Source organism: Clarias gariepinus, chromosome 28, assembly GCF_024256425.1.
Source record: "Clarias gariepinus isolate MV-2021 ecotype Netherlands chromosome 28, CGAR_prim_01v2, whole genome shotgun sequence".
NCBI lineage: Eukaryota > Metazoa > Chordata > Actinopteri > Siluriformes > Clariidae > Clarias > Clarias gariepinus.
This window is the reverse complement of record NC_071127.1, coordinates 2075001-2095000: the sequence shown is the minus strand read 5'-3', so window position 1 is coordinate 2095000 and position 20000 is coordinate 2075001. Positions and strand designations below refer to the sequence as shown.

Here is a 20000-nt window from a genome sequence, read left to right as displayed (position 1 = left end):
TCTGGTCCGATTCCACAGAAAAGCGAATGCAGCACAAATTGATGAAAAAAAGTCAATACTGACAAGGATAAAGTCATTAGAGCACCCAATGAACCCACTGACCCGGCCCCTGAACTCCCCAGGTCCCAGTTCGGTTGAGCACCCATGGGATGTGCTGGACTAACCAGTCTGATCCACACACGCCCCACCCTGTAAACCACAGCACACTTAGGATCCGCCAGCAACATACTGGTGCCAGACATGACAACATAGACACAGAGGCCCTGCTGGGTGATGTACTGCTGGGCGATGGATAATATATATATATATATATATACACTGTAAAAAAAAAAAACGAAAATTTTACGGTAAAAAACTGGCAGCTGTGGTTACCAGAACTTTACCGTCAAAAATACGGTAGCAACGTTATTAGTTTTACGGGATTGCAATCACTGTACTGTATATTTTACGGATTTTTTTTTTTTTTTTTTTTACAGTTTATAACTGTCTAATTAACATACTTATGTTGCTAAAAAACAGTTTATACCCGTCAAACTCCAGGGTTTACACTGTAATATTTACGGTTCATGAACATCTTTTTTTACAGTTCAGAACTGTCTAATTTAAAGGTTCATGTTGTAATATATACGGTTAAAACCTATAATTATTTCACAAAGCAGACAGAAAACCATTTAAACTGAGGAAAAAACTTTTTATTTTTAATATAAATAAACTGAACATAAGTAAATTCATTCAGCAATTCTGTCAAAGCACTATTTTATCACATAAGCTGGGAGCAAGAAAAGATAGAAGTTACATTGCTAAAAATTGAAATTTTACCTTTAAGAAACTAATACTTTTATACAAACCTAAATTAAATCATAAATTGTCTTTTTTTGTGAAAATACATGTCTGCAGATCCATCAAAGGGGTTTATGATAAAAAAAGACACTTGAGTTTGATATATACTCGCTTAATATTATTGTGAAATCAGAGTTAAGCAGGTGTCTTTCTAGTATATTGTAAAGGCGATCATCTCTTATCCTAAACCTTTTCGAGATGTCTGCAGTGGGCATGTATTTTGACATGACAAGCCATGCAAATATGTTCACAACGTGCGATTAAGAAATTGAGGATATTATGGTCCAACAATACAAAAGACATACTGCACACAAAATGCAACATATTCTAACGTTTTTTCCCCCAACTTTAACACATTTAAAGAAGGGGGGGGGGGGGGAAATGTGCGTGTTTGACAAAAAAAAAAAAAAACATTAAAACAGTATTCTGGACATGTTTTACATAAGAAAAAAATCATGTCACCCACAAAAAAATAGAAAACAAAAAAGGTTCTCACTGTATAAATCTTTAAAAAAAATATATATTTTTTTTATTTTTAAGGAAAATGCACAACCCTGTCCTTAAGGTCAATAATACCAACTAAACATTTGTTAATTTACGATATTAACAAAATTAAGATCATTTACCCCTATTTTTTCTATCAAATACAAACAAAGCCCAAATATGTTGCATCCAAAACAAAACATCCAAACATTTTCAAAAAAGTGCAAAAAAAGGCCTTCATTGGAAACTCAACTCAGGTGCTTGATGTTGGTTTATACTTAAAGTTTGTTTTTAAGCATCTGTACTTTTGGTGAAAGTCTGATGGCATCCAGCTGGAGGAAGATCTTCTGCAGTACCTCAGAGAATGTTTTCAGTTCCTGAGGATAACTGGAGACATCAAGACCGTACATGCAGTAGCGATGTCTCCCAAGTCATGAAGCACTTTAACACCCTCAATAACAATTCCAACATCAGCTGGAGAGGTAGTGGCATCACCTGCAACATTGATGCTGTAGATGCCAAATACAACATGTTCAAGATCCTCTCTGCAGCACAGCCATCTGTATCCTATTAATACACAAAAAAGCAAAAATGAAATCACTAGACTAATACAGAATTCCAAAGAGCGTGTTTGCATTGCATTTTTTTCCAGTAGTTGTTTTTCTAGTCTTTAAATCACTAACATTTGGTCCACACTGATTTCTCACATTCCTTTCTCAAGTACAATATACCATTTTCAAAATATACCATTTTCATATTGTACACCATTATTTTAGCATTTGTATAAAAAAAAAAATAAAAAAAAACATGTAAAAACAGGCCAATGTTTAATTCATGGTATCTTAAAATTTGGTAATTATACCACCAGCCCTTTTATCAAGCATCTTATTACAATGTTGTTTTGTTCAAACCACAGATATAAGTTAAGATAACATAATTATTACTATATATTGTAGCGTTTTTACGCCGGGAAGAATGCTGGAGAGACGAGTGAGCTTATTTGCTACCCAATGCAATGGCTGGGAGTACTTTATTAAGCACACAGCAGATACGGCATGAGCAGCACCTTCACTCAGGAGCCTACATCCAATTCACCACTAGCTTGAACTGGAGCACATTTCACACGTCACACACCCCTCACACAAACAGGGCCGAAGCCACCAACCCAAACACCTTTCCCCAACATGGTGAACACACACCGACATCCCCGCAAGGCATGCTGGTCGTCAGCCGCCGCCCCGCCCACGCCACAATATAATTATATACTTTTTGCCAAATAATGGAAATATATGCAGTGGACCTGTGACACGTGGCTAAATCCGTTAGCTAACTTCAGTCTAAAACACTAGCACTCTCTAAAACTACAGAAGCAGGTCAAAGATAAATACCATATATATTATACCATATAAAAATATGTACTGGCGGAAAAAAAAAATCTAATATCTCACCTTTTCGTGTGTTGACCTCCTCAATCGAGTCAATTAACTCCAGCGCAGGTGTAGTTTGAATTGTCTCGCTCTTCTGTTTCATTAGCGGTTCATGACAGCTGGGGTCTCGCTACTGCCCCCTGCTGTACTGTATGAAATGTTAACTTAACATGAATGGTTTGTGATTAGACAACGTATTAAGAATTTGTACGATCAAGTTGACCGTAATTACAAAATTACTTTACCCTAAATCGAAAAAAAAAAAAAACACTTTACGTCAACAAATACGATTATTTTGAGTATATGAAAGTAATTATATTATGTAAAGTTCACAACCTGCCTTGTAAATTTTTGTGTTTACTGTTTTTTAAAACACTACAATACAATATTTTATGATAACAACTAAGTATTCTTCAACTAAATTCTTTTCTAATTTCTAATTTACAAAAAATTCGAGGCAAAAATATGTTGAAACGCTTTTCTCCAGGATGTTTTTTAGAGAGCATTGACTGAAATCAACACAAGCAGGTTTAATTTTTAACAAACTAATAACATAATTTTTATCTCATGGTTTTTACATGTGATCCCATGGGTTTCACACAAAAATGTTCCAAAAAAACATTTTTGCACATGTAAAAACATGTAAAATTCATGTATTTTCTGTAAGGGATAATACAGTATATTGTTGATTTTACTGCAATTAACCGTATTTTCATATTTTTTAACTGTTACATGTAAGGTCTTACTCTGTAAAATTAATTACGGTTTTTTCACTGTAAATTTTTTCTGGTTATCGCATGTTTTGTGGAATACGGTTTTATTCTGTAGCATTTATACAGTATTTTACCGTTAAATTTACGGACATTTTTTACAGTATATATATATATATATATATATATATATATATATATATATATATATATATATACAGTGAAAACCATGGATTGCAAGCATTATTTGTTCTGGAAGCATGCTTGTACTGTATATCAAACACTTATATATCAAAGCAAATTTTCCCCATAAGGAATAATATAAATCAGATGATTTGTTCCACAACCCCCCCCCAAAAAAAAAAATTAAATACATTATATTAATACATAATATAAAGTTAAAATAGAACAAAATAACCTGCACTTTACCTTTGTAAAGAATCGCAAGATCAGAGCAGTGTTTCCGTAAGAGTGTGTGTGTGTGTGTCTAAGAATGTGTGGAGGTGATTACAAACCAAAGCCTGTCCAATGACGCCGGCACACACACACTAATGAAATCAGTGCAAGCTGACAGGAAGAGAGAGAATGGATCTTTAACCTCTCTAATGACACTTTTTGCTCACACACGCGTGTGATAATGAACAGCACCCACACGCAATAAAATATGTTTTATGCGCACACACACACATGGTCACAATGTTATAGTAAACAGTACACATGCACGGATGTTGATTATACCAGTGAGAGACACGCACTAAGACCCAGCAGGGAAGACGTAAATCAAGGCACGCTCGTTTATCAAGTCAAGATTTATTGCAATTTTTTTCTCGGCTCGTGGAATGCTGGCAAACCAAGTTACTCGCAATCCAAGGTTCCACTGTATATACAGTGCCCATGAGGGATGAGCTGAGATCCACCAGAAAACACCAGGTTTGCAGCAGGCCATAATAGCTAAAGGTGGCTGAAGATGTACTAAAGATGTTTCCCATCAAGGGGTTAAAAATTCTGATTTTGTAATACTTATAATATGATTATTATATAATATTATTAAATATCATTTTGTGTTAAATCTGGAGAAATCACTTGTTGTATTAGTTGTGTTGAGCTATATAACTGGCTCTTTTTTAACATTTTGCTGAGTTTTATTTACAGCTTATATAGTATCTATATTACATGGCTGTCATAAAAGCAATCATGAACTGGCTGCACTGACAACCACTCATTTTGTTTTGTCAAGGTTTTTCTTTTTCCTTTTTTACTTAAAGAAAAAAGTGCCAACCTTACTAATATGTCACTATAGCCTTTAATTACTATTACCTACTAATATGTAGTACAGTAATGGTTTATTAGATTTAAGCTCATTTGGTTTTCCAGCACTGAGTTTCATTACATTATGGATTATTTAAAATTGTAAAATTTAAATACACAAAATATGAAATGTTAAATTACCCATCACTGTAATCCCTCTGACTTACTGAAACGTTTTTTATTTTGTATTCACAGCTAGCCTGTCAGTTTGTTATTATCACGTAGCTATTATTCGATTCAGAACAAAGCTGTTGTTAGTTAGTTCATATCCCCATTATATTCCTCATGTAGTTCCTTGGTGAAAGAAGCTTTAATTAATTAATAGCAACTAAAATGTGTAATTTAAAATCTTTTTTTTTTATCTGAATCTTTTATATTATCCAGTTTAAGTTTATTTTTTTTAAATTGAGTACAAAAAAATAAGCCGTTTCAGCAGATTATTGATTATATTTAAGGTTGTAAGTTTCACTCTTCTGATGATAAATTGAAGTGAAATCTGTTCTTTAGTCAGTGCCAGTGATTCAAATTCCAATAAACCAACTACATCTAAACACTTCACTTCAGCTGCTAAAACAGCACTACTACACCGAGACTTTGAAATTTCATGTAAGTGGAACAATTAAACGTATTAAACTGTAACTGTAGCACATGGTACTTAATTTGTTCGTTCCTTCAACAAATTGATTATTTAAACACCCAACAAACACCAGTTTTGATAAATTTTGCCAGTGTTTAAGTAACACCCAGCAGTGTTTATATTAATCCATTAAACCCAAATCAACTCTGAAAGTGTTCACTAATCACTAGGGATTTTACTGGTTACCTGGCAACCCAGCCTGAGCCTTAAGGACACCATGATTCAAATCACAAGCAAAGACTTTTATGATCAACATATCATTTTATTATTTTTGTGTGAAAGTAAAATGTGTGAGGTGATGTGTGAGAATAAGAGAGAGAGAGAGAGAGAAAGTAGAATGAATATATAAAAATCAAATCAAGACAGATTTTAGTAAAATACATGTTTACACAAACAACGATTCTAATCTAAATTGGATTATATTGATTTAGTTTCATTAAAAATTGTTAATAAAATAAATTGTTTAACTTAAGTTTGTTTAAACTGATTCATTCTTATTTATTTCAATATATCTGGTACAGTTTATTTAAATTGGTTTTATCTCATGTATGCTAATTAATTTGGTTTAAACGGATTCAGTTTTTATTAAATTGGTTAAATCTAAATTTGCATTAATCTGGTAGATCCAACCCGGTCAATATTTAACTGTTGTTTTATTTGTTGCCAAGGCGATGGGTTCCAGGAGATGTTTTTTTTTTTTTTTTTAAGTATCTTATCTTGTGAAGCTTGATCTATGCTACTTCAAGGTCATGACATCATAATGTCTGTACAGGTGCATTTGCATGCTGTGAATTTACTACATCAAGGTACAAGGTATAGGGACTGGACTGAAAATGAGAAATAACAATTCCTTCAGGAAGCCCGGAGAACTATTCCTCAAGACTACAGTGAAATCTGGGGTGATTTTATTGTATGTTTGGAGGGTATTTGGCTGTATAGGGGTTATAATAGGGTAATTAGAAAGATTTCTAACATACAGTATTTCTAATAACTGTGCATGCACTTCATCTAATGATATACAATACAAGCATGTAGATCTTTTAGACAAACTTTTTATATGATTTTATTTAAATCAGAAATTAATGTAGCAGGTTAAAAGCAAAATAAGGTAAATTATGATTATAAAGGCATTATGATTTCCTGACCTTTATTTGGCTCCTGGTTGCAACATTAAAATTTACAACCTAAACAATTTAAGGTTAAAGGCTTTTTTACTTGTGATCCCATTTTACTGTTTACATTTAGGCATTTGGCAGACGCTCTTATCCAGAGTGACTTACATTTTTATCTCATTACACATCTGAGCAGTTGAGGGTTAAGGGCCTTGCTCAAGGGCCCAACAGGGACAACTTGGTGGTTGTGGGGTTTGAACCTGGGATCTTCCAAACCGTAGTCCAATGCCTTAACCACTGAGCTACCGCTGGCCCTTTATGGTTATATAAGATCTTTGTTGTGTTACACAGTGTAGTCAGGTTTAAACCAGCTCAGGCATCAGAAAGAGAAATAAAGGTTATAATTTTTTTTTTTTATAAAAGAATGTAGTGTGAAGTTTGATTACACTAATACAATGCTGAAATTCAGTGTGGTTCGATACAACCACAACGTGCATGTCTGCTCAGTAACGGAGGCCGACATTGCGGCGCTGTGGACCGAAGTACTTCTGGTAGGCAGACTGGGAGCCATATTGACGAGCCATCACTTGACAGGGCCAGTAATCCTCGCAAATCTCAGACTGACGTTCAGCTGGAGACTTGATTCTGAGTTAAAAAAAAAACAAAAAAACAAAACAAAACTAATAAAAAATTGTTTTGCCCATGTTTGTATTTAGATGTTTGTGTGTACTTGTGTAAATGTGTGTGTTTGTGTCTGTATCTATACTTTGGTCTGTATCTGTTGTATCTGTGTCCATGATTGTTGATGAATCTGTTTGCATTGTAAGATGGCAGGAACACTGTTTTACAAACACACACACACACACACACACACACACACACACACACACACACACACACACACACACACACACAAAGAAATTAACCCAATACATTCAAGTTTAAAATACAGATTGTTACCAGATTAAAAAAAAAGGAATGCATGTAGTAAAGTCAAACCGAGACAAATTAATTTGTTTTTTTGTTTGTTTTCTGTTGCAATTAAAACTAGAGCTAAAGCTTTTTTTTAGTATTATAACAAAAAGCACATGGCAAAATCACTAGAAGGTAAAACAGTTAGAGGTAGAAATAAACAAGTGGAGCTGGAGATAAACAAGTCAGAACTGTAGGGAAACAAATTAAAGCCAGGCACAAACAAGTTAAAACTGAAGGTAAACAAGTTAAAGCTGGAGGTAAACAAATTAAATCCGGAGGTAAACAAATTATAGATGAGGTAAACAGGTTAAAACTGGAGCTAAACATGTTAGAGCTTAAAGTAAACAAAACTGAGCTGGAGGTAAACAAGTTAAAGCTGGAGATAAACAAATTAAAACTGTATGTAAACATATTATAGATAAACATAAACAAGTTAAAGCTAAGGGTAAATAAGTTATAGATGGAGATAAACAAGTTAAAGCCGAAGGTAAACATGTTAAACCTGGAGATAAACAAATTAAAGCTGTAGGTAAACATATTATAGATAAACATAAACAAGTTAAAGCTGGAGGTTTACAAATCAGAACTTAAAGTAAACAACATTGAGCTGAAGCAAAATGAGTTAAAGCTTTAAGTAAACAAATTTAAGTAAACAAATGCTTTAAGTAAACAAAAATAAAGCTTTAATTAAACAAGTTTAAGCTGGTGTTAAACAGTTTAAAGCTGCAGGTAAACAAATTGTAGCTAGAGATAAACAGGTTAAAGCTGGAGGTAAACAAAAATAGCAAAAGTAAGAATAACCAGAGAATACCTAGAGAAATGGAGTTACACAGAGTGTTTCTGTGACATTTGAGAACTTCTAACTGTCTGGATCATAAACACATGCTTTAATGGACGTTAATGAGTCACTGATTAATTGTCATCACAAAGTTACCCAATCCGAGGTGCACTAACCCATCATGTTTGTTTTGCATAATGTTTCTCACAAAGCTCCTAACTTGTCCACCACAAGAGGGCGCCCTTGCAGTCTAGGCCATGTGCATTGTTAGACAGTGTATTTTTAGACAGCATTATCTTCGACATTCTAATTTATTTATTTATTGTTTGACTGAACTACCTGGTCTTTGTTAGTTTCTCTCTGCTAGAACTGTTTAAATAAAACTTACAAAGAGAAAAAAGAGCAACAAAAGTACTTTTCCTGTTTACCTTCATATGACTCGTTACTTTCCTCAGAGTCTGTAGGGGGAGAAAACACCACTTCCATTAGAAATCTGTGTGTGTGTGTGTGTGTGTGTCTGAGAATGTGTGGAGGTGATTACAAACCATAGCCGAGTGCGATCGCCAGGATGAGACACAAAGTCACACACCTAAGGACTGATTTCATGGTTCTGACCTAAAACATAAAAAACAACCTTTTTTCTATTCAGGGAAAAACAAACAAACACTTGATGAGGGACACTTAATACATGAGTGTGTGTGTGTGTGTGTGTGTGTGTGTGTGTGTGTGTCAGAATTTCTAATGAGATGATGAGATGATTGTTGGCTATTAGGTTAGGAATTTGGAGAGAGAGAGAGAGAGAGAGGGAGAGAGAGGGAGAGAGGGAGAGAGAGAGAGTGAGAGGGAGGGAGGGAGAGAAAGAGAGAGAGGGAGAGAGGGAGGGAGAGAAAAAGAGAGAGGGAGAGAGAGAGAGAGAGAGAGGGAGACAGAGGGAGAGAGGGAGAGAGAGAGAGTGAGAGGGAGGGAGGGAGAGGGAGAGAGAGAGAGAGAGAGAGAGAGGGAGAGAGGGAGAGAGAGAGAGTGAGAGGGAGACAGAGGGAGAGAGAGAGAGAGGGAGGGAGAGAGAGAGAGAGAGAGAGAGAGAGAGGGAGACAGAGGGAGAAAGGGAGAGAGAGAGAGTGAGAGGGAGGGAGGGAGAGGGAGAGAGAGAGAGAGAGAGGGAGAGAGAGAGAGGGAGAGGGAGACAGAGGGAGAGAGAGAGAGGGAGAGGGAGAGAGAGGGAGAGAGGGAGGGAGAGAAAAAGAGAGAGGGAGAGAAAGAGGGAGAGAGAGAAAGAGAGAGAGGGAGAGAGGGAGAGAGAGAGAGTGAGAGGGAGGGAGGGAGAGGGAGAGAGAGGGAGAGAGAGATTGGAGCAGAAGTGTAATTTATTTGTCCATGTTATGAGATATTTGAGATTCCAGGAAACTTTTGTTTACTCTTGGTCCAGCATTAGTATTTCAGTATATCCTGTGTAAAGTTTTATATGTGTCCGTCCTGTACATGCCTGTGTGTGCGGTCACAGCAGAGTTTTTATAAGAAAGTGTGTTTGTCGGAGTGTGTGTGTGTGTGTGTGTGTTGACTCTGGAGGGTAAGAGTGTTTATATGTGATTTTGTTGACTCTAAAGAAGGAAGAAAATTTATATGGATGTATTCTTGGTCAAGTGTGTGTGACTTTGGAATAGGTGTTAGTGATTAGGGGTTAGGGATAAGGGGTTAGGGGATAGGGCTTAGGTGATAAGGGGTTAGGGGATAGGGCTTAGTAAATAAGGGTTGAGGATAGGTATTAGTAAATTTGGATTAGTTAAAATGGGGATTAGTGAATAGGGGTTAGGTGATAGGGGTTAGGGATAAGAGGTTAGGGGATAGGGCTTAGAACATATTTAGTATGTGTTAGGGAGAAGGTGTTGGGCATAGATGTTAGGAAACAGTAAATATTGGTTGGTGATAGGCGTTAGGAGATAGGGATTATTGGATAGATGTTAGGGGATGGGTGTTATTGGGAAGTGGTTAGAGGAGGGGTGTTATTGGGAAGATGTTAGGGGATGGGTGTTATTGAGAAGATGTTAGGGGATGGGTGTTATTGGGAAGATGTTAGGGGATGGGTGTTATTGGGAAGATGTTAGGGGATGGGTGTTATTGAGAAGATGTTAGGGGATGGGTGTTATTGAGAAGATGTTAGGGGATGGGTGTTATTGAGAAGATGTTAGGGGATGGGTGTTATTGAGAAGATGTTAGGGGATGGGTGTTTTTTGGGGAAGATGTTAGGGGATGGGTGTTATTGAGAAGATGTTAGGGGATGGGTGTTATTGGGAAGATGTTAGGGGATGGGTGTTATTGGGAAGATGTTAGGGGATGGGTGTTATTGAGAAGATGTTAGGGGATGGGTGTTATTGAGAAGATGTTAGGGGATGGGTGTTATTGAGAAGATGTTAGGGGATGGGTGTTATTGGGAAGATGTTAGGGGATGGGTGTTATTGGGAAGATGTTAGGGGATGGGTGTTATTGAGAAGATGTTAGGGGATGGGTGTTATTGAGAAGATGTTAGGATATGGGTGTTATTGAGAAGATGTTAGGGGATGGGTGTTATTGGGAAGATGTTAGGGGATGGGTGTTATTGGGAAGATGTTAGGGGATGGGTGTTATTGGGAAGATGTTAGGGGATGGGTGTTATTGGGAAGATGTTAGGGGATGGGTGTTATTGGGAAGATGTTAGGGGATGGGTGTTATTGGGAAGTGGTTAGGGGATGGGTGTTATTGAGAAGATGTTAGGGGATGGGTGTTATTGAGAAGATGTTAGGGGATGGGTGTTATTGGGAAGATGTTAGGGGATGGGTGTTATTGGGAAGATGTTAGGGGATGGGTGTTATTGGGAAGTGGTTAGGGGATGGGTGTTATTGGGAAGATGTTAGGGGATGGGTGTTATTGGGAAGTGGTTAGGGGATGGGTGTTATTGGGAAGATGTTAGGGGATGGGTGTTATTGAGAAGATGTTAGGGGATGGGTGTTTTTGGGAAGATGTTAGGGGATGGGTGTTATTGGGAAGATGTTAGGGGATGGGTGTTATTGAGAAGATGTTAGGGGATGGGTGTTGAACATGTATCAGTATTAGTAAACGGGTTATATGATGGGAGTTAGTGATTAGTAAATAGGGGATAAGAGTTAATATATTTTGGGACCTCAATTAGAGTTGAGGAGATTGATAAGATTCATGAGATTAGATTGTGAGAGTGTAGAAGACAGTACTGACATTGGACATGAAGCGATAACAGATAATTGCTGGGATTTAATGTGAGGGGATGGAGCAGTGGGGCCCGCCCCTGGTCCTGGAGGACTCCTGCTCTGCACATCTATGTGTTCTCTCTGCTCCCAAAACAGCTGATTATCTTCTCAGCTAAGTAACATCACTTTCTTAATGGGCATGGGTGTGGTGGGGCAAGGAAAACACTAACATCTGCAGGGCAGCAGGTCCCCCAGGACCAGGGTGGGGATTCACTGGAATAAAGGATATGGCTGAAATTAGATATGAGGGATGGGCTGATTGCTGAGATTAGATGTTAGCCAATGGAGAGGCAGGAGAAATAAGATGTGAGGGGATGTGAGGACGTTGCTGAGATTAGACATGAGGAGATGGGGAACAGGTTAGATGTTGGATAGTTTAGACTTTGGTAGATTGATGAGATTAGATATTAGGGGTAGGGTTACTGAGATTAGATAGAGGTTAGAGGATTTAGGTTTAGTTCAGCAAGCACAGGAACCTATTGCACATCCTCTAGTGCCACCAACAGGACAGATTTGGACAAATGTTTACAATCAACTTTTGTTATATTTTCCTCAGATTCTTTACAAACCCTGCTGACAATTTTCGTCAAATTATATTCTCTGTCATTTAGATAAAAAAAAGAAGTTCTCCTTCAAATATGAAGCATTTATTAATTATGGGATGGTTGATAAATGACACATGGAAGAGAAGGCATCTCAACATCAGTTCATAATAAATGTATGTGGAAATACATGTGTGTGGAAAGAGTATAATACACAGCTTTATACTGTTCAGTACAGACCAACCCTGTAATATAAGAGCTGGACGAGGGGAGAGGGATTACGGGGGTATGGGTTAATAGGATAGGGGTGAAGATGATTGGGAATAATGGGATATGGATGAAGGGGATAGCAGTTACAGGGATGGGGGAAGGGAATAGGGGTTAAAAAGACGGGGGTAAAGGGGATGGGGTGGAAGGGGTTGGGGGTTATATGGATGAGGTAAAGGGGATAGGGAATAATGGAATAGGGATGAAGAGAGGGGAATAGGAGATTAAGGCTAGAGTGAAGAGGATGGGGTTACTGGGTTAGGGTTAAACCGAGAGGAATTATTTAGATGGGAATAAAGTGGTTAGGGTTTAAAAGGGTGAGTTTAGAGGGGATTATGATTATTATGAAGGTTATAGGAATTAAAAAAATATGAATAAAAACAATGAAAGAGATTAAAGGGTTTAAGGGGTTATGGGTTAATGGGAAACGGGGACACAGTGATTTACATTTAATAACAAAAAAGAATTAAGTTTATGATTATTTAAGCAGGGAAGCAAGTGGAGAATAACACACACACACACACACACACACACACACACACACACACACACACACACACACACACACACACACAACAGAATTAACACTTGTCATGTAAAATTTCTCACTTATAGCTGATGAGTTTCTGAACTCTATCTCTCTGTGTGTGTGTGTGTGTGTGTGTGTGTGTGTGTCACTTACCTCTAGTTGATGCTGGTCAAGAAAAAGAATGTGTCTTAATAAATGTGTGCCTTATTCTCGTCTTCTTTCTTTTGCACTCTGCGAGAAGTTTGAGAGGCTTTATAAATCCCTCAAGCCCCCACCCCTTCACCCACACACACACACACACACACACACACACACACACACACACACACTGATCTTAACATCCAAAACACTGATATAGCCAACATAAAGAACATACATAAAAAAGTCAGACACATAAAGAAACAGATGTTTATCACGTGTGTGTGTGTGTGTGTGTGTATGTGTGTGTGTGTGTGTGTGTGTGTGTGTGTGTGTGTGTGTGTGTGTGTGTTCGTAAACATGGATAGTTGGAAAGACAGACAGACAGACAGACAGAAGCTCTTTTCACTGCTCAGGCATGCTCTGGAAATTTTTTGCCCTGATTCATGTTTCAGTAAAAACACACACGCACGCACGCACACACACACACACACACACACACACACACACACACACACACACACTGTGTCCTGGCCAGAGTTTTTCACTTGATTTCCAGAGCTGGTCTGTAACAGGTGACACATCGGAGTGGGTGGTGGGTCCAGAGGGATTTTGCAGGTAAATATTGCATGTTTGTGGACCGTATTCAGGTTCCAAGTCGACGGTACGTACATCCTAATTATAAGTACATTGTACCATCACATGTAATGCAAAACTAATTAGAAGAGCTGTGATGCGACAGGGTTGAGCGACCAAAAACTGTCAAGAATGTAAATTCCCTGTGCAGTCTGGATGAGTTCAGAAATGTTAGTGTTAAATATATACAGTGCCTCTGAGTGTGTAACGTTAGTGATGTCAGTCACTGGGTCTTTGTTTCCTTTTATATATTACTGTGAATGCTGTACTCTTTTTATGAAGGGTGCCAAAAATTCTGAAAGGCAAATATACACACCTCAATCAACCATAATATTAAACCCACTGAGGGGTAACGTGATCTGTATCTTTGTATAATAACAAATTACGGTGACCCCTGTGATGGGGTGGGGTACTGTACTGTATGTCAGGCATCCTGTGAACAATCAGGTGGCCCAGTTGATGGACTTGAATCAGAAAACATGGGCAAGTGTAAGAATCTAAGTGGTTTTGACCCAGGGCAGATATCTAGACAACCGGGTTGGAGCAACTCCAAAACTGCAGGTTTTTGTAGGATGGCCCCAGTATTCAGTGGTTAGTACCTCCTGAAAGGGCCCCAAGGAAGGCCAACTGGTAAACTGCGATTAGGGGCACGAACATCCAAAGATCACGGATGTAAGTGAATGGTAGTCCATGTGGTCCAATCCTACAGAGGAGCTACTGTAGCTCAAACTGCTGAAAAAGTGATGCTGGTTCTTATAGAAAGGAATCAGAACACACAGCACATGACAGTTTGTTGCTTACGGAGCTGCATAGCTGCAGACTGGTCAGGGTGCTCACGTCCTCCACCAAGTATTCCTACAACGGGCACGTGAACATCAGAATTTAATCAATGGAAGAATGGTACTGATGAATCAGGTTTTCTTTTACATTAAGAGGCCGGCTGGGTGCATGTGTGGTGCTTACCTGGGGAAGAGACAGCACAATATGCACTATGACAGGAACCTTTAACTACAGTCCTGAAGATCCAGTCTGTAATTCACCAAGACCTAAACACAACAACTGAACCTGGTAAATAACAGATTAGTTGAATCAGCTGTAACCCTGGCCCTCCAGGACTGTTTAAGCTGAGTCCGGTAATGCGAATGTTCTTTTTTCAGCAGGATAATGCACACTGACACACTGTTCAGAATTGGTTTAACAAAAACAAAAAACGAATTCAAGATGTTGACTTGGCTTCCAAATTTGTCAGATCTTAATCCAATGTGTTGGAAAAATGGAGCAGATCCATGAAGGACTCATTTCTAAACAAAGGTCCAGTGAAGGACCAGTGGGGGGGGGCTCATATAACCTCACGCACATACTTATTCTCATTTTATCTCTTCTTCCTGTTCTGTAATACATTTAGGCATTTGGCAGACTCTCTTATCCAGAGCGACTTATATTTTTATCTCATTACACATCTGAGCAGTTGAGGGTTAAGGGCCGCGCTCAAGGGCCCAATAGTGGCAACTTGGTGGTTGTGGGGTTTGAACCTGGGATCTTTTGAACCGTAGTCCAATGCCTTAACCACTGAGCTACCCCCTGGCCCATACCTCTAATACCTCTGTACACTCAAGCAGATGATTTCGTAAATATTTATGAGAATCCGTGCAGTGTTTCGTCAGTCCTGCAGAAACTCCCACTGATCTGACCAGGTTGTGCTGGAGAAATGACTTTATCCACTGTTTCTTCTAATGTATTACACCCCTCATCTTAATCTTTTCCTCTGTGGGTGTATATGTGTGCCATGGATCCTCATGTGCATTTGGTCTAAACTGATTGCCGTCTAGACAAAAACAAACATGAAAAAAGAAAACGACACAAACAGATCAAAAATAACACTCGGAACTTCCAGAATAGCAGCAACAGTTTCTGGACTCCTGCCCTTTTTAGGACATGGTGATGTAGTGTCTAGGTGTGTGTGTGTGTGTGTGTGTGTGTGTGCCATCATCTGGAGACTCTGAGTCACTTAGGGAAAACTGCAAACTTATGTAACAATACATGGCATTAATACCAGAAACACACACACACAGTGGGCAAAAACAGCCAGACACACACACACACACACACACACATACACACACACACACACACAACATTGAGTTATTGACCACAACACAATGATGCAAAACAACATTTACTTATATTTCTTAATTAGCAAACATCCTTGATCATACTGTGATTGTTTTGTTGTATTTTCTCGTTTTGGGCCAAAGGGCGCACATTCATTAAGTCAACATTTTCCCAGCGTCTTTCATTTAATATTATCCCATAATTTATTCAACATAATCATAAAATTATTCCATCCACATTCATATATCATTCATTCAACATTGTATCAACATCATTCATTTAAAATTATTGCAACGTCATTCATTCAATAGTTTCACAATTACCAGTGCAAAGCCAATGAAATGCACTTAGCATAGTGCAGTAGATGTTATATTTATACACTATCTATTCTATGTGCACTGATGAAATTTCTTTGCACACTGTAAAACACACAATAATCTCCTCTGAACAGTTGATATTGAGATGTATATCTGCTCCTTCTGCTCTGTAAAGCTTCATAACGGCTCTAATCTGAGGTGCTGGTTGTTAATTGGTGATTTCTGAGGCTGGAGACTCCAAATGAACTTCTCCTCTGCAGCAGAGCTCAGTGTTGGTCTTCATTAGAGACAGTTTCATCATGGAGCTTGATGGGTTTTACAAACACACTCGACACGATACTGTTCCTGTAGGAACTGTTCCAGAACAGCCGACCTTCAGGTCTTAAAATGTTTCTTAATTATCTAGGGTTAGTATATATAATCCATATGTGTTATTTATAGCAAATCCAGGATTGTTCTGTTAGAATGTAGAGAAAAAATAGAAACTTGTGTCGGAACCTTTTACTGGTATTGTATATACGGTATATATACTGAACAAAAATATAAACGCAACACTTTTGTTTTTGCTCACAAATCTGTCAAAATCTGTGATAGTGAGCACTTCTCCTTTGCCGAGATAATCCATCCCACCTCACAGGTGTGCCATATCAAGATGCTGATTAGACAGCATGATTATTGCACAGGTGTGCCTTAGACTGGCCACCTGTAAAAGGCCACTTTAAGAGGTTCAGTTGAATCACACAGCACAATGCCACAGATGTCGCAAGTTTTGAGGGAGCGTGCAATTGGCATGCTGACAGCAGGAATGTCCACCAGAGCTGTTGCTCGTGAATTGCATGTTCATTTCTCTACTATAAGCCGTCTCCAAAGGCGTTTCAGAGAATTTGGCAGTACATCCAACCAGCCTCACAACCGCAGACGACGTGTAACCACACCAGCCCAGGACCTCCACATCCAGCATGTTCACCTCCATGATCGTCTGAGACCAGCCACTCGGACAGCTGCTGAAACAATCGGAGTGCATAACCAAAGGATTTCTGCACAAACTGTCAGAAACAGTCTCAGGGAAGCTCATCTGCATGCTCGTCTTCCTCATCGGGGTCTCGACTTGACTCCAGTTCTTCATCGTAACGGATTTTGACAGATTTGTGAACAATATTTGAAAGATATGGTTATTTTGTAAATGTTTCAGATCTTTGAGATCCTCTCATTAAAAATGGGAGCAAAAACAAAAGTGTTGTGTTTATATTTTTGTTCAGTATAGATACAGACCTCCAAACTTCATGTGGCCTTCAGATTAGCTCATACCTCAATTTTAAGTTATGTGTCGTACTAAATATGCATAATGAATGATCTGTGCACTGTAAATAAAAGTATATGTAACAGTTATTACAGAACGTGGAAACAGGAACAAGCTATCTCTCAGTCTTTCCATGTGGGCGGTCACTGATTACGGTGAGAGATGTGTTTAATCATGCTGTTCCCACTCTGCAGGCAGTGTTTCTCGTACACTACACGATGTCGAAGCTGAGTGTTCACCACCCTCGCCTCAGTCTGTTACAGTGCAGTTACTGGACCAGACTTACCACATGAAATATTAACACAAATGACCCCTCACCTTGTGTGTGTGTGTGTGTGTGTGTGTGTGTGTGTGTGAAAGGGAGAGGAATTTGATTTTTTAAATATAAATAACAAGTTCACTGAGCGTATGTTAAACACAGGTTGTGCAGCGAATAACAAAGTCTGCCAGATTTCAGGAGCTTCATCGTTGGAATTGTTTGTCTGTTAATTTGTCTAACTATTTAATACATGATCTTTACGCACTTGTGTGTGTGTGTGTGTTGTATCAGACCAGCCTTAAAAAATTCATTGAACAAAACAAATCTGGTGAAATCTATTGGGGTCTGTTCCAGCCAATCAGAGAGCAGCAGTCCTCTGGTCCATAACCCCAGCATGTGTGTAACTGTTGCTATGGTGACGTCCTCATGTGTGTAACTGTTGCTATGGTGACGTCCTCACGTGTGTAACTGTTGCTATGGTGACGGATTCTATACGGAGAAATGATTATGGAACATCAGTGGAGTTTATGCTTACCATAAACATCACACAGAGGGTTTTATTTCTTATTTAATTTAGCAAACCATATTTCTTTTGCTTGCTTCAATGTGTGTGTGTGTGTGTGTGTGTGTGTGTGTGTGTGTGTGAATGTTTTCATGTTTCTTTGGAATGTTGGTTATTTAAATGTTCATGCAGTGTATCTTTCTATGATTTATCAAAATTTCTGTGTGTGTGTGTGTGTGTGCGTGTGTGTGTGTGTGGGTGTGCGTGCGTGCGTGTGTGTGTGTGTGTGGAATGTAATCCGTTTAGGTTCAATGAGGACAAACTGATGACAAATCGTTTCAGCGCATCTGTGTATAAAATGGATGAAGGACTCACTGATTGTGTATCTTTGAGTGAGAGAAAATATTCTCCGTTAAATCTCAGGCTAAACAAGTTGCTGCTGTGAATGTGTGTGTGTGTGTGTGTGTGTGTGTGTGTGTGTGTGTGTCATTCAGTCTGAAGTGTCTAAAGTGCTGGCAGTACAATTCTATTGGTTCAGCATGTTATATCACACACACACACACACACACACACACACATTCAAAACAGGGTGGTTAAATTTCTTCAGACCAAGAGCACATTCCGATTGTTCAGTGAAGCCACAACCACCACATGGCAGCTTTTTACACAACACACTCTGCAAACCACACACACACACACACACACACACACACACACACACACACACACACACACACACACACACTTCGAGGTTTAAATGTTGATGTTATGGTTTTCTCCCTATATTTGCGACTGCACTGAAGGTGACCTGAGTTTCCACACAGACCAGCTGCGGCTAAACCCAAACCTGCCAAACCCTCCAACACTCACCAAAACAACAGTCTCCTTTTAATCCCTCTAATAAACACGGCGTGTGACTGACAGGTGGGAGGGGGTTTGGAATTATGAAACTCTAAATGCTGAAGGTTTTCAGTTCATTTATGTGAAATAAAGTCCATTAGCTTGTGAAGATTAATTATTCATGAAATGTTGACAAACAACAGAACAGATTTAGTTTGTGAAACAGTGAATCAGCCTTTCATTGTGAATGATGAATGAATAGCCCAGGGACTTTTGTCCATGAACAGTTAATGAACAGTTCAGCAGTGTTTGTCTTAGGAAAGTTACTGTAACTGCTTTTGTTCACGGACGGGTAACAAGCCGCACAGAAGTGTTCGTGAACAGTTAATAAACAGCAAGTGTTTTTTTTATGAACAGTTAGCGAACAGCGAAGCTTCAGTTGTTTGTGAACAGTTAACAGAGATGCTTCTGTTTTTATCTTGAACAGCTAACAAACAGTGCTGTAACGGTTAACCCCTAGAGGGCGCCAAAGCGCCTGGGTTTGTTTTGTTATGTTGTAGTTTATGTTTAAGTTGGACTTCGTGTCCCAGACTGCACCTCGGTCAGGTGACGTAGGAATTCACCTGAACCGAGGTAAGATAATTAAGTTAATTATAAATAGCCTGACTGGAGCGCAGTCAGGCGTCTAGCTTTAGTTGTCGTACTTATGATTTATGTCGGTGTTTATTTATGTGTTCTTTAAAAATAAAAACCATTGATCAAACCGCCAGCTCGTCTCCTGCACTTATGCCACCGAAACACACACACGCCGATTTAGGAATCGTGACAAGTGCAAGTGTTTGTTTATGAAAAGTTAACCAAGAGATCAACAGTGTTTGTTCATGAAGAGTTAACAAACAGTAACAAACAGTTAATGAACAGCGCAGCAGTGTTTGTTCATGAGCAGTAAATGAAAAGAGCAGCGGTGTTTATTCATAACGATCAAGGCCAACAAAACAGTGTTTGTTCATGAAGAGTTACCCAGCAGTGTA

General features: G+C 38.6%; 2 protein-coding genes across 2 annotated transcripts in view; one reads left to right on the top strand and one right to left on the bottom strand.

Moving 5' to 3' along the window:
* The window catches only part of zgc:65811 (uncharacterized protein LOC393524 homolog), a 58920-nt gene that overhangs the window by 2467 nt on the left and 36453 nt on the right, over positions 1–20000 (top strand). The gene's annotated exons all lie outside the window — the stretch shown is intronic.
* mgp (matrix Gla protein) lies at positions 6937–13090 on the bottom strand. The gene is made up of 5 exons (XM_053490314.1): positions 13019–13090; positions 8816–8885; positions 8699–8728; positions 7284–7356; positions 6937–7162 (listed from the first exon to the last, which is right to left on the bottom strand). The coding sequence occupies exons 2-5, from the start codon at positions 8874–8876 to the stop codon at positions 7021–7023; spliced, it is 306 nt and encodes a 101-aa protein (XP_053346289.1). The 5' UTR covers positions 8877–8885; positions 13019–13090; the 3' UTR covers positions 6937–7020.

Coding starts and splice junctions, on each gene's coding strand:
- mgp (XM_053490314.1), bottom strand. CDS start 8,876: ATGAAATCAGTCCTTAGGTGTGTGACTTTGTGTCTCATCCTGGCGATC. Junction 7,357..8,698: donor AAGTAACGAGTCATATGAAG/GTAAACAGGAAA, acceptor TTTGTAAAACAG/TGTTCCTGCCATCTTACAAT. Junction 7,163..7,283: donor TACAACAGATACAGACCAAA/GTATAGATACAG, acceptor TTTTTAACTCAG/AATCAAGTCTCCAGCTGAAC.